This window comes from Mustela lutreola, chromosome 4, assembly GCF_030435805.1.
Source record: "Mustela lutreola isolate mMusLut2 chromosome 4, mMusLut2.pri, whole genome shotgun sequence".
In the NCBI taxonomy this organism is placed as follows: Eukaryota; Metazoa; Chordata; class Mammalia; order Carnivora; family Mustelidae; genus Mustela; species Mustela lutreola.
Window position 1 is genome coordinate 117,406,420 of NC_081293.1, and position 14,490 is coordinate 117,420,909.

Consider the following 14,490-nt stretch of genomic DNA (forward strand, 5'->3'; position numbering starts at 1 on the left):
AGTAAATTCTTTAAAAGTTATATTAACTCTTCAGTTAAAGTTTTCAATGTTGAAAAACACATCCAGCTTTATGATTTATTTATGGTGCAGGTTGTACATTTATTTGCCTTTTTTCAGACAAGACCAAAATCATCATCCATCTCACAAAGGAACTACACTAATTAGACTATTTAAGTTTCTAAAAGTCATTTCCTCCTATGTGTATTTGCGACATAGAGCTATCCTTCCTGAATGGCAAGCATAATACTTTAAAGAAAATTCTTGGTCATGCCAAAGATTAAGGCAGTAGGTGAGTTATAGAATTAGCTCTGAAGTTATAAAACATGGCAAGCCTTAACCATGGTAGTGGAATTGCACATTGTTTCTTTGCAAATGCTTTTTGTTCAAAATCCAATGCAGGAAATACTTCTTCTATCACAGAATAAGTAAGATCACTGTAGATTTGTATATCTCCTGTTTTCAAGGCAGTACTCACTGCCCACATGCCTGTGACTCATGGTGTTTGGGTTGATCTAAGCAAAAACTGTTAATTCTGCTTTTACTAAATGAGTGTATTACATGCATTCAGTGTAGCTGTCAAAAGGTAGATTTTTTTGTGGATAATACTAAGAAGTACCATTTTTTTCTACACTGCAGTATTTTAATTCCTGATACTAGCTTCTCTCTACCCTGTTTTTAATTTAGTTTTATTTCATTTATTTTTTAAAACAGCCCAGTACAGGGCTTGAACTCATGACCCTGAGATCAAGACCTGAGCTGAAATTTAAGAGCTCAGGATGGATGTCTGACTGAGCCACCCAGGCGCCCTCTTCCCTGTTTTTTATTTTTGGTAGAGAATGATGATTTAGAAGTATATGCTTACTTTAAAACCAAAATGCTCTTCACCTTGCTTTACTTTACTTTTGTACATTTTTTTTTTAAATTATTTATTTATTTATTTATTTGACAGAGATCACAAGTAGGCAGAGAGGCAGGCAGAGAGAGAGGAGGAAGCAGGCTCCCCGCTGAGCAGAGAGCCCGATGCGGGACTCGATCCCAGGACCCCGAGATCACGACCTGAGCCGAAGGCAGCGGCTCAACCCACTGAGCCACCCAGGCGCCCACTTTTGTACATTTTTAAAAGTTGATTTAAACGAAGTAGCTTCCCTTTAAAAAATAGTTTAATTAGAATTTTACAATATTAGTATTTTAAGTAAATCTCTCAGTCCCACTGCCTTTCCCTAGTATCTTTATGCTCTAAAACAAGGGAATGGGTAATTAAACATCTGAGTCTTGGTAACCTATGTTCCTTTTGAGAAATAAATATTGTTCTGTGAGGTTCTTCATTTCAGCTGTTAATGTCACTATGAGCGAAGCAGCACTAGACACCACCCAGAGCAGTCATGGGCTTTAACCCTCTTTACCTACATTAATTGGAATTTAGCTCTCCCAGCTCTTTGTCCTTTCAGCATTTTCCCTATGCTCAAATCTAGAATGTCCCAATCGGGTACAAATCAGTTGTACTTTAGAGAAGATACGATTTTATTTTTAAATAATTTCAAACTTACAGAAAAGTTGAGAGAGCAGTGCAGAGAACTCCCACATGTCTTTCACTCAGAGACCCCATTTAAATTCTGCTGATTGTCCCTATTAATAGCCTTGTCCTTCTCCAGAAGCTCTAATCTGGGATCATGCGCTGCATATAGTGGTCATGTCTCTCTAGTCTCCTTCATTCTGGAGCAGAATCAGCCTTTACTCAATTATATGGTTTTCACATTTTTGCACAAAGTCCCTTAATTTGGGTTTATGCCCCTGGTCAAGATCAGATTCCCTAGTGACTTGTGAGTCTGGAACGTGCTATCTCTTCCCAACTCCTAGGTCCACATTATCAGTTGGTAGTTGAAATTGGCCATGGTGGGGTTATTTACACCATGGAAATCAGGGAACACCACAGACAAGGAAGGACTTTTTACCTCTGGAGAGCTAGTTATTTAACAATTAGCAGCGTAATACTGAGTTAGTAGTGTGATGTTTCTTCATGAAACCCAAGTTATGCAAATTTGGCAGGAATATCATAGAAGTGATACTTAGTTCTTCTCATTGCATCCTATCAAATGGCAAACAACATAAAATTTGTCCCCTTACTGGTATTTACATTAATCACTTGATTAATGGAATATCTGCCAGATTTCTCCATTGTAAATTTGTTTTTCCCTTTATCATCAACAAATGTCCTGTGTGGAGACACATTAAGATTATAAAAAATAACTCATTCCTCATCCCACCTTCACCTTCTAGTTTTAACATGCATTGATGATTATTACCAGAATTATTGCTATGATGGTTGCCAAGTGGTAATTTTTTTTCTAACTCCGTCATTCCTTCTGCATTTATTGGCATTTTTCTGTAAGGATAAGCTTTCCCCTATTTATTTACTCATGGATTTCTATTTTATTCAATTTATTAATGTCATTATTCATTTTGATGATCAGATTGGCCTAAATTGGCCAATGGAACCCTTTGAGCAGTTTGTCTTTTTTGATTTGTCCCTTTCATTCTTTGTTCACTTTCTTTCTTTCTAGGGCTGCACAATGTTTTAGGTTCAGTTTATCCTTCCTCTGCCTCAGCCCTGGAGTCAGTCATTTCTTTGAGGAGGGTGGTAGAAAGAGAGCAAGGTAGAGAGCGAGAGTGCCAGAAGTGCTTATTGCTGTTCCAGTGTTACTACTTTTAGATCTTGGGGCTAGAGCTAGGAAGTTTGTGTGTGTGTGTGTGTGTTCCTCTACATTTATATTTACCTCCGTATTTAGATGTATTATAAGCCATGGATTTGCAATGATAGCTCCAGTTCAAATACAGTACCTCAAAGTTCATTTGAACTTTGTCCTTCTATCTTCCTTCTCTACCACTGAAAAACATGGTTCCCATTTGTCCTCCATATTGATTCAGTTAATCTCTGGATGTAGCCCCTTTCCAACCCCATCGGGCTGCGCCTGATACCTTGCCTAAACTTGTCTTCGAAGCAGGCGCCATTCTTGGTTGTTGCTAGGTTGCCCTTGCCGTGCTGTGGCCACGGTTCTCCTGCGAGAGGTATTACTACCAGCTATAGCCACCTGCCTCAATTTGTATTTTGAGCTACTTTGTAAACTCTGAGGGTGGTATGTATATTTAGTATTTTCTTTGTCCTTTCAGCTTGGTTTGCAACTTACCTGCATTTTCTTGAGAAAAATCAGCAAGAAAAACCAACTTACTGTTCACGCCTGGGAGTGTCCTGTGTGCTTTAAGGAGATAGGAAAGAAACAACCCAGAGGAGACTGCAAGTAGGCAGAGATAAAGAGAGGAGGGGAGATAGCTGAAAGGTGTGTGCAGTGGGTACTACTAGGGCTTACCAGTCTTGACTCCTGTAATGAAGGTGCACATTCCCCTTACAAAATCCCTGAAGCAGGACTTACTACTGATTCCATGCCCTTTTCACAAGGCCCTTATCTTTTTGCCCTCTAGGGTTCTGGTTCACTCTGCAAGTTTTCAGCCACTTTTTCTACTCTGATTACTAGCCTCCGGGGAATGTTTTAAACTGCCTAGTGATCCTAACAGGTTTCCTAAGCCCTTGAGGTCCAGCATTTCTGTCCTTCCTCCAAAATACGTTTCTCCTCTTGCCTATTCTCATTAATGGTTCTACCAACTTTCCAGTCTTCTTTTCCCTTGTTCACCTCCTTTCCCCCATTTTTCCAGTCCAGTGTAATTTCTAAGAATCTTCACAGATCCCTTTCCAGCGCACGCCTTCTCTGTCTTTTGAGTTTCTCACTTCTTTGGGAAATCAGGAACTTTACCTCCCTTGGTCTTTTTCTACATCTGCATGTTGTACAATGTTCAAGCCCAGTGTAATTTCCAGGAAACTTCATAGATACCTTTCCAGCACACGCCTTCTCTGTCTTTTTTTTTTTTTTTTTTAAATAATAAATTCTTTTTTTTTTCTTAAGATTTTATTTATTTATTTGACAGAGAAATCACAAGTAGGCAGAGAAGCAGGCAGAGAGAGAGGAGGAAGCAGGCTCCCCGCTGAGCAGAGAGCCCGATGTGGGGCTCGATCCTGGGACCCTGAGATCATGACCTGAGCTGAAGGCAGAGGCTTATCCCACTGAGCCACCCAGGCGCCCCAACGCTTTCTCTGTCTTTTGAGTTTCTCACATTTTTAAGATATTAGGATCTTTACCTCCCTTGGTCTTTTTCTACATCTACACATTACACAAAGTAATGGGGATAATTAGTAGTTGGTGTTTTTATTTTGTTTTATTGTTTTTATTTCTTTTATTACAGAGAAAAGGTACAAGTTTTCTCTATACCTTTTATTTTCTGTTTTTGCCCTTCCTCCTCTCTAATCCATTTTCCTCCTTCCCTGTGCCACTGTTTTTTGGTTTTGTTTTTGTTTTTTGTTTTTTTAAAAGATTTTATTTATTTATTTATTTGACAGTGAGAAACATAGCAAGAGAAGGGAACACAAGCAGGGGGACAGGAGAGGGAGAAGTAGGCCTCAGCCTGAGCTGGGAGCCCAATGTGGGGCTTGATCCCAGGGTCCTGGGATTATGACCTGAGCCGAAGGCAGATGCTTAACGACTGAGCCACCCAGGCGCACCTCCCTCTGCCACTTTTAAGTGGTCTTTGTTCTGTGGCTCTTTCCCTTGGTCTTGCCATGTCTCTTAGGGTTATATAGAAAGAAAAGGGTCAGAAGACAGGACTTCTGAACCTTGGAACTCTGTTGGGATGTGTTCTGAATTATCAGAAAGCATCAGAGTTCTGTGAAGCATGTAGGAAGTGAGGTCTGTCTGTTCCCTTTAGTAACCTTGCAGGAGAAGGTCAGAAGGGAGGGGGTCTGTTTGCATAAAACAAAAGCTTTCTAGGCTTTGATCAGTGTGTGAAGAAGAAATCCTATCAGGGACTATCCTCAGAATTGGGGGATAGGCAGTTGGAGGTGGTATAGAGAATATAATTAACCTCATGGTCAGAAGGTCTGTATTCTAGTGCTAGCTTTGCCTCTAGGTGGTTGTGGGACCTTACATAAGCTGCTTAGACCTCTTTATATTTCTGATCCATTGTTTCCAAAATGACCATTTAGAATAGGTGAGGTCTACGGTCCTATACAGTTAAAGATTCCAGTAGGACTGAGTAACTCTAGTGTTAAAGGTAATTCTCTTGTGCATTTTTTTTTTTTTTAAGATTATTTATTTATTTATTTGAGAGAGTGGGAGCAGTTGCAAGCATGGGTGGGGAGAGGGGCGGAGGGAGAGAGCTGCAGACTACCCTCTGAGCAGGGACTTCCCCCGCCCTCCCGCCCACCACCACCCCTACTCGGGCTCATCCCAGGACCCTGGGATCATGACCTGAGCCAAAGTCAGACACTTAACAAACAGAGTTCTTTTCTGAGTTTTGAAACTTTTGTTTTTTTGACTTGTATGAAGGCAATCTACTAATTTTTTTCCTTGCAAAATGGATACCCTGCAGAAAATTCAAGGAGATTTATTTAAGTAAAGTTAAATGCAACTGCTTTTCAATAAATTTCATGATACACTTAAACTGCATTGAGCACATTTTAATTTTGTGTGGGGCTTAAACTGTATTTCTACTAACCATTTCTTTTAGATAGCTATTCTTTGACCCACTGTAGTCTCTGAAGAAGACCCCTCCAGCTTTAGCCTATTAATCAAAATGTCTTATTTATTACTTTCCATGCTGTATTTTGTATATCAAAAAAATTAAGTTCCTATAAATGAAGAATGTCATTTGTAGCCTTTTAGGTAATTAATGGCTACATGATAGTACTATTTTTTTCAGGACTATTTCAGTGGGTGAAAGAAGTTACTTCTTTATTTTTTTGGTTTTCTTCATTTCTACTTCTTCCATTATTTAGAAACTTGTATTATAAAATTTTCCTTTTCTTTCATATTTTTATGTTAGAGTAGGTCCTATAGCTCCTTTGTACACTAAAATGAATTTATCAGATATATATATATATATATATATGTATATATATATATATATACATATACATACATACATACACTAAAAATATTTGGGTAAATGGAAGTGTTAAAGCCAAGTTAAACCACTAACTGCAAATTAATCTAATTATAGAAACTGTGTTTAGGGGCGCCTGGTTGGCTCAGTGGGTTAAGCCGCTGCCTTTGGCTCAGGTCATGATCTCAGGGTCCTGGGATCAAGCCCCGCATCGGGCTCTCTGCTACGCAGGGAGCCTGCTCCCCCCCCCCTGCCTGCCTCCCTGCCTACGTGTGATCTCTGTCTGTCAAATAAATAAATAAAATCTTAAAAAAAAAAAAGGAAACTGTTTATTTTTTATTTTTTAAAGATTATTTATTTATTTATTTATTTAACAGACAGAGATCACACGTAGGCAGGGAGGCAGGCAGAGAAAGAGGAAGGGAAGCAGGCTCCCCACCCGGCAGAGAGCCTGACACAGGGCTTAATCCCAGGATCCTGAGATCATGACCTGAACTGAAGGCAGAGGCTTTAACCCACTGAGCCACCCAGGTGCCCCAGAAACAGTGTTTTAAATAAAACGTTACAACACATTGTTACCGTAATAAAACTGGCAAAATTTTGTTCATAGATTTTGCACAAAGACCAAGTGATTTTGACCATGAGTCGTTTGGTAAGTTAGGGCATGTCTCTTAGAATTGCTATTTATTAAGACTTAAAAACCTATCAGGTAAGCTGACTGAGATTTACATTGTACATTGATTTACAATTATTGATTTATTTTATATGATAAGTATTATATTTCTTTTTTTTAAAAGATTTTTTTATTTATTCATTTGACAGAGATCACAAGTAGGCAGAGAGGCAGGCAGAGAGAGAGGAGGAAGCAGGCTTCCCGCTGAGCAGAGAGCCTGATGAGTGGCTCGATCCCAGGACCCTGAGATCATGACTCGAGCTGAAGACAGAGGCTCAACCCACTGAGCCACTCAGGCACCCCTATAAATACTATATTTCTAAGTTACTTATTATAAAAAAATAAGGTAGCCATTAAAATTCTGAGAAATAACTACCAGATTTATAACTACCAGATTTAATTATTAACATCATAATTTCTCTCAGTAATGCATCTAAAATAAGGTCCACATAACATGCTTTTGCAATTTTTTTCTTTTTAGATCAAAGAAAGCAAAGAATTCGATTGATAAATCAACAGAGACTGACAATGGCTATGTATCCCTCGAAGGGAAAAAGACTGTTAAAAGCAGTGAGGAGGGAATCCAAAGCCATGAACCTCCATGTGAAACTGTTCGGCCAGAAGAGGCAGCCTGGCACCCAGGAACACTGAGGAACATTCCCAGCAAAGTAAGTGTGATTTTTAAAATAGTTTGCTTGTATTAAGGAGGGCACGTATTGCATAGAGCACTATATGTTATATACAAACAATGAATCTTAGAACACTATATCAAAAACAAATGATGTATTGTATGGTGACTAACATAATAAAAGAACTAGAAAGGTAAATAAAACACAGGTTTGAACACACACCAAAAAGATTAAAATAAAAATAAAAGTTTGCTTGTATGATTTTACATCAATGAATGGAAAGTGACTCAGACATTGGAATCACCTTTGAATTCTGTATTTGCTCCAGAATTTATTCTGTGAGCCATTACACATCACACTGATAAAACTGGAAATCAAATAAAGTTACATGAATAAATTTGATTTCCTGTGTAACATGGCATCTTCTGAATTGATTGACGCTCCAATTTTTCCAAAATGCTAAGGCACTTTATAATTTATAGTTGATGTTTGTTGAACCTTGTCTTCTCGTTCCTCATTTGTGAGTGTGTGCGAATTTGTTTAAATGGAACATCTACATTACTTTAGAAACTGAACTAGAAATCTGACCTTTCATTCTTATTCCCCATAAGAAAATACTACCTTGTTTTTTCCTACCTTCATTACCTTTGGGGTCAACACATTTGTTTTTAATTTGGAAAAAAAAAAAATCTTATTGAGGATATAGTAGTTAAGAATAACAACTATTTGTTTACTTTTCCAAAATAGTAAAGATATCCTGCATTTATCGTAACAAAGCCTAATGCAGTATCATCTCTGTCTTTGTTTCATTGAATTTTTTGGGTTAAATAGTTTTTTCTTTAAAAATCTTACAGTAAATTGGGGCGCCTGGGTGGCTCAGTGGGTTAAGCCTCTGCCTTCGGCTCGGGTCATGATCTCAGGGTCCTGGGATTGAGCCCCATGTTGGCTTTCTGCTCAGTAGGGGAACTGCTTCCCCTTACCTCTCTGCCTACTTGTGATCTGTCAAATAAATAAATAAAATCTTTAAAAAAAAATAATTGAGTAAAAAAAAAGTTGTGGACAAATTAAAAATGTTTCTGTTAACATGTAGAAATGTGAGCATGAACATTTGTGTTGATTTTTCAATTTGAGTGAAGTATGTGCTAACTACTTGGCAATCAATACATGTGTTTTCATTACCGGTAGCTATACAATCAATAGCATGGGGCTGCAGTGAAATAGAACCCCTTACTCTGATTTTAGATTTTTGAAGCATTTAGCTCTCTGATAATGTGAGCCTCACATCAGTATCATCACTCAACAGATTAGTTTTAGTCACACAGCTTTCAGACACATTTTCAGCTATTTGTTACCTAATAAAGTTATATGAGAGCAACATGAAAATATCAATAAAACTTAAGCTCTGGGGCTCTCAATTTCAGAATTTCCAAAATCTGGATGTCTCATACAAATTGATATGCACATAATGTTGTCTGTGTTACATATACAACTCCACTTCTTCCTGCCTTGTGTCATTATTAAATCACTGAAGGCATTTGGGGTTTGTAGAAATAGTGTAATTAATTCATCTCCTTTTTCTCAGCTTCTTTTAAGTGGTCTCTTTTCTATTTTTATCCTATTTTATATACTTAATTTTCTAAGCTATTTCAGATCCTTTCCTGAACAGAAATGTTATAGGACAGTATTTGACAAATGGCTGTTGAATTATTCTTAAAGTTAAAATAACAGTATAGTCACTAATGTAAAACGTTTTTAAAGAAGATCAGGTAATACTACTCACTTTCAGGTTTTTGAAGATATTTGAAGGTGTACCTGCATATACGTATAATTTAATATTTTACAGTTTTAAAGTTACAGTCATAAATTACCAGTAATTCTCTTTGTGTACTCCCAACTTAGGATACTCAAAGGACAATAACAAATGTCTCTGATGAAGTCTCCAGTGAGGAAGGTCCTGAAACAGGGTACCCCTTACGCCGTCATGTGGACAGGACTTCTGAGAGCATTCTTCGGAACAGAAAGTCACACCATTATAAGAAACATTACCCTAATGAGGTATATACTTTATCCTTATGTATATGCAAACATACCTATTTTATGAGTTACTAATTTACAACTTCTTTCAACAACTGAATATAATTATCAAAGTAAATATTTCCCATCAGTATCAATTATCTTGTTATATTTGTTATATGATCTGGATTTATAGAGTAACAGCTTTAGATTTAGGTATTACACACATGACAGAGTGCTACACATTTGTATTCATTTTGTGCAATATCTCTAAAGACTCATACTTCAGTTTGTTTACTTTTAAAGAGAGCCATCCTAGAGAGACACTTTGTGAACTCCTGTGTTAGTCTTTTTCACAATTTGAAAAGCTTTATAGCTTCTGGATCATAGAGTTATTCTAAGTGACTTTCTTCATGTTACTATCACTAGTTATTAAGTCATCCATTCTATAAAATTCAATTCTTCTTTCTTCTTTGATTCTGTCTTTATTAATATTTGTTTTTCTCTAAACAGTTTTATAACTTTATCACGTCTCTTGAAGTTATCACATCTCTTGAAACCGTTTCAACAGAAAAAGAATTTCATTCAAATGTATTTTCAGTTTTTATTCTAAGGACAGAACATTTCATTATCTCACTTGAAGGCAAATATCACTTATGACACTTTTTTGATAAACATTGCCTTCTCTTTTTAGATGGTATTAGAATTTTTTTTCTTGATGATGTAGGACATCATTTGAAAATGATCATTTGAAAAATCATATATTATGCTGTGCTGGAGTGTGAATACCTTGATTGTTTTAAGCTGAGAAGAGTTACTTGTTCTTCATACAATCTTCTCTGTGGTTGAATCTCTATGCAATCTTAGCGGTGACTGTGGCTGTGTTTCTTCTCTCAGTGGCTGCCATTAGACACAACTAATGCCACTGTGTCTGCTGATTGCCTTCACTGAGATCATCTGATATACTGTCCCCTGTTCCTTGTGAAATTCAGTCTTGTGAATTTCTCAGTCTAACACTAAGTACAGTCAGAAGCCAGTTTGTACTGGAAGGGATTTAGGAGGTCTTCACTCTCCTATAGATAAATTGTTTGGCTTTGGAGGTACTTTTCTCACCCCAGAATCTTTCCCTTCTTGGTTTGCAGCTATACGTTGAACTCTTGAGATTCTTGAAGGGCAGATCAGTATCCTACTGACCTTATCTCTTAAATAAATATGTTGCATAAAATCTTCTGGATTTTAAGCTAAGTAATACCGTTAATTAGCTAGTAGGCATTGATTGTTTTAAATCTTTTTTTAATGATGTAAAAGACTACCTAAAAATAAAACCTGGTCTTCAAATTCTTTATCTGCAAAGTAGGGAGCTTTAGACTAGAAAATATTTTAAAAGCTGCATTTCAGTTCAAGAAGATTTTGATTCTCCAATCAAGCTTAACCTCAGGGTATTTTAAAAAAGCAAAAGAAAAACTCCCTTGAAGAAGTAATATTGAGACAGGATAGAACAGTGTTGTAGTGTTTTTTACAACTTTATGTATTTATTATTCTGTTCACTTCAGATTACTGATGATATTTTTCCTTTAAGGGTGAGACACAAAGAAAGCATTTTGGAAGGCACTTTGTTTCTGGGTAGAACTTGTGGTCTTCACCATAAAATGACTGGTTAGGGCGCAGCCATTTGTTTTAAGGCTCCCATATGTCAGTATCTATAGATATACTTTTAGGGATTTTTAGTTTTTTTGGAAGAATCATCCAATCTTCTGGTGGTGTGGGAATAGTAGATACTATACTAAGCAGCCATGGTGTTTGGCATCAAGGGGTTTGGGGGCATGAGGTGGTGATCTTGCCATTTAGTGTGTAGACTTTCACTTAACCCCCATTCCTTCTACCCCTCAACTCTCCCACCCCGACCCCTGCCCCAGTTTCTTCCCTTTTCTTCTATCTGCTGTGTATATCTGGTTGTCTTCTAGTCTTCTAGTCTCCTGGATGATGGTGGTGGAGTTATTTGATTATCTGGAATAAGAGGTATCCTGTGGAATTAATAACTTCCTTTAAGCATTTACCCTATTTCCTACTCTCTCCTGTTTTGTTCAACTCTACAAGTATCTTTCAGTTTTTGTTCCCTATTGAAACTTAGCTTTTCCTCTAATGGAGGTAGCATTTGTTGGGAAGCATCATGAAGAAACCATGGACTTGGACTCAGAACATTTAAGTGACTTTGGAAAAATTGTTTAACTTCTCTGATTCTGTGTTTCTGTGTCTGTACAGTAGAGAGAGAAGACTGCCCACGTCAGATTCTTAATATTAAATAAGATTATGCACAATTGCCTGGCACAAAGCATTAATGTTATAAATTCTTATTCCCTTCAAATAATTTTTCTCCCCTTAATTCGATTATATGCTCAGTTTTAGCTATCTGTCTAAAGATTTAAAATAAGCAGACCGAACCAAATTAAATGAGCTGTTAACGTGGCTATTTTCTTTAATTCAAAAATTTCTGATTTTTAGCGAAATTCAAAGTGACCATTAATCACCTAAATGTTGCAGGCAAAATTCTGTTTGACATATAAGTGGTTATAGGTCATAAATTTTAGATTTTACATTTGTAAAGTGGCCCACTTATTAATCAGTATTTGGCAAGATACTTTTATAAAGAAAGATATTTCCTTATCCCTGAAATCACCCATTAGTTTCAGTTAAATAATCATGAGGCCTTTAATCTTGTTTTTCTGTATCTGATTAGCAAGTCTGCATCAGAAATTAGTCATAGATAATAAGTTAGCTTTACCAAAATTTTTTAAATTAGCGATTATTTACTGGTTACTTAATACTTTCTGTACCTTACTAACTAATGAAAACAGTTGTGATAAAAACTGTGTTTGCTTCAAGTACTCTGGTTGACATTAATGAATCAAACATTTTTGGAGTGCTTTTTATAAAACAAAGCAGACTCATTCTTACCTTTTTTCTTTCTGAAATTCTTTTCTTTGAAAACATTTTTACTTCTTGTTCAAACTAATTCTCCTCCCACAAATAAATCCCCAATCAACACACTAAATATATATTCATGGTGTCCCATTCTAATATCAGTAAATTAATTATCAATCACCTGTCTCATTCATTCAAGATATTTTGTTACGTATGGTAAAGGTGGCAAAAAAATTGGTTTTTGTCTTATGTTGACTTACAGTGTATTTGAGAGTTACGACTTGAGAATATTAAATACATCAACATTTAATAACATAGACAGTATTATAGATGCTGAATAGCAGTGTAAAATTTATTGTCATGAAGATAAATAATAATACCTCATTTTAGGAACAAAGGGAACACTTTGAATAGAAGGCTTCAAAACTAACATTTGTGGAGCCCCTGGTTTGTATTAAAAACTACAGTCCTCATTTAATATTCAGTGTATCTTTAAGAAAATAGTTTTATCCCCCATGGCCAGAAGACTAAACTAAGGATCAGAAACAAGATAAGCCAGCTAGAAAGGGATAGAAATGGTGTTTTCCTGACACTTGGTTGAGGAGGCTGTAAAGGAAGGTAGGATACAAGGTAGACACCTGATCAGAGGCTAGAGGGACAAAGAACCAGCTGTGTTTAGGGGCCAGGGAGTAGCCCAGTGTCACTGGAGAAGGTTGTGGTAGGGACGAGTGGAGAACAAAGTCCAAAAGTAGCATATTTGAAGACAAGGCTGCTGGTGAAGGAGTTTGAACTTTATCCAGAAGAGTGGTGGAAGCCAAAGGATGACTTTGGTCAGAGAAATGGGGGGGAGGGGCGCAGGACAAGCTCACTTTAGGAAGATTAATCTGGAAAGTAGGGAAGGTCAATTAGGAGGCTCTTTAAAGCAAACAAGGCATGGGTGATAAAGCCTGAACTCTGGTGATATCATGAGCAGAAGAAAGGGATACATCTAGAACATTTTAAAGGTAAAATTGACAATCTTCGTGACAGAGGATAACTAAAAACAAATCTGAAAATTTCAGCATACTTGGCTATAAGGATGGCTGTTACCATTCTTTATTCAGTAAAAGTTATTTTGAATTATTAAATGAAACTTTTTACTCAAAAGTACTTATTTTGTACAATAACAACTTCTAGGAAAAAAAATAAATTGATTAGAAATTACCTAACTTGTGCCTTTTAGTTTTTCACTTCTGTAGCATAGATTATCTCAAAAACATGAATTGGCAGTTATCTTCCTGGTATGGATTACTTATTAATTTTACATTAATTTATTGAACTTCTCTTTGAAAAACTAGAACAGTAGATACATGAAATCTACTCTTGCTAAAAAAAGAGAGTAAGAAAATAACTCCATTAAACACATCAGTTAAAGTTGGTTAATATTCAGTGATAATATAATACCAATATATATCCCGATAAAATAATAACCATGCAAACCTAAGCTAGTCTCTGCCTGCCTGAATTTTGAACTTTGTGTGAAAATTTAGGAGGAAACAGGCACTACCTTTGCACACAAAACAGCACTTGAGCTGAGATGTGCAATCAAATAAATTTTTTTTTCTTTCTTTTTTTTTTCAAATAAATTTTGATATGAGGAAATTTTGTTACTCCTTAAAAACTAACATATTTTTAATGTTTGCTCTCTATTTCACTGTCATTTGACAGTGTGTTTGTTGTTGTAGCAAAAAGTAGCAATGTATGGTTCTGATAGAATCCTTTGAGTTGAAAAGGGTACATAAATTGTATTAATGTCAAAGAATATCTTGATTTCAGGATGCCCCTAAATCGGGTACTAGTTGCAGCTCTCGCTGTTCAAGTTCCAGACAGGATTCTGAGAGTACAAGGCCAGAATCTGAAACAGAAGATGTATTATGGGAAGACTTGTTACACTGTGCAGAATGCCGGTCATCTTGTACCAGTGAGACAGATATGGAAAATCCTCAAATTAATCCAAGTGTGAAAAAAGAATATAGAGACGACCCTTTTCATCAGGTTGGTTTTAGTATTGGGTTATTTGGGGCTCTCAGTCCAGCTTTTTTGAATGTATGTACACATTTTATAGAGGTGAAAAAAAGCTTACATTCAATTAAAATAATATTCCTGTGATTTTTTTTTTTTCCTTCTGGCTTCATTGGAGCATTGAATTTCAGTATTTATATTATGGTTGTATCTCTTGCCTTGCAAACTTATGTTCCTGAGAAGTTGTTGGTAAATGGAGTTTTA

At 36.5% G+C, this 14,490-nt stretch overlaps 1 protein-coding gene across 5 annotated transcripts in view; it reads left to right on the forward strand.

The window, feature by feature from the left end:
- Nucleotides 1-14,490, forward strand: part of PHTF2 (putative homeodomain transcription factor 2) — a 120,193-nt gene that overhangs the window by 82,754 nt on the left and 22,949 nt on the right. For 3 of the 5 annotated variants that reach the window (XM_059170937.1, XM_059170935.1, XM_059170938.1), the window contains 3 exons: nt 7,143-7,329; nt 9,190-9,345; nt 14,041-14,259. In XM_059170937.1, coding sequence (XP_059026920.1) covers nt 7,143-7,329; nt 9,190-9,345; nt 14,041-14,259 — 562 coding nt within the window. Of the gene's footprint in view, nt 1-7,142; nt 7,330-9,189; nt 9,346-14,040; nt 14,260-14,490 lie in introns of those variants that run through there. The other 2 variants (XM_059170940.1, XM_059170936.1) reach the window with 2 other exon arrangements.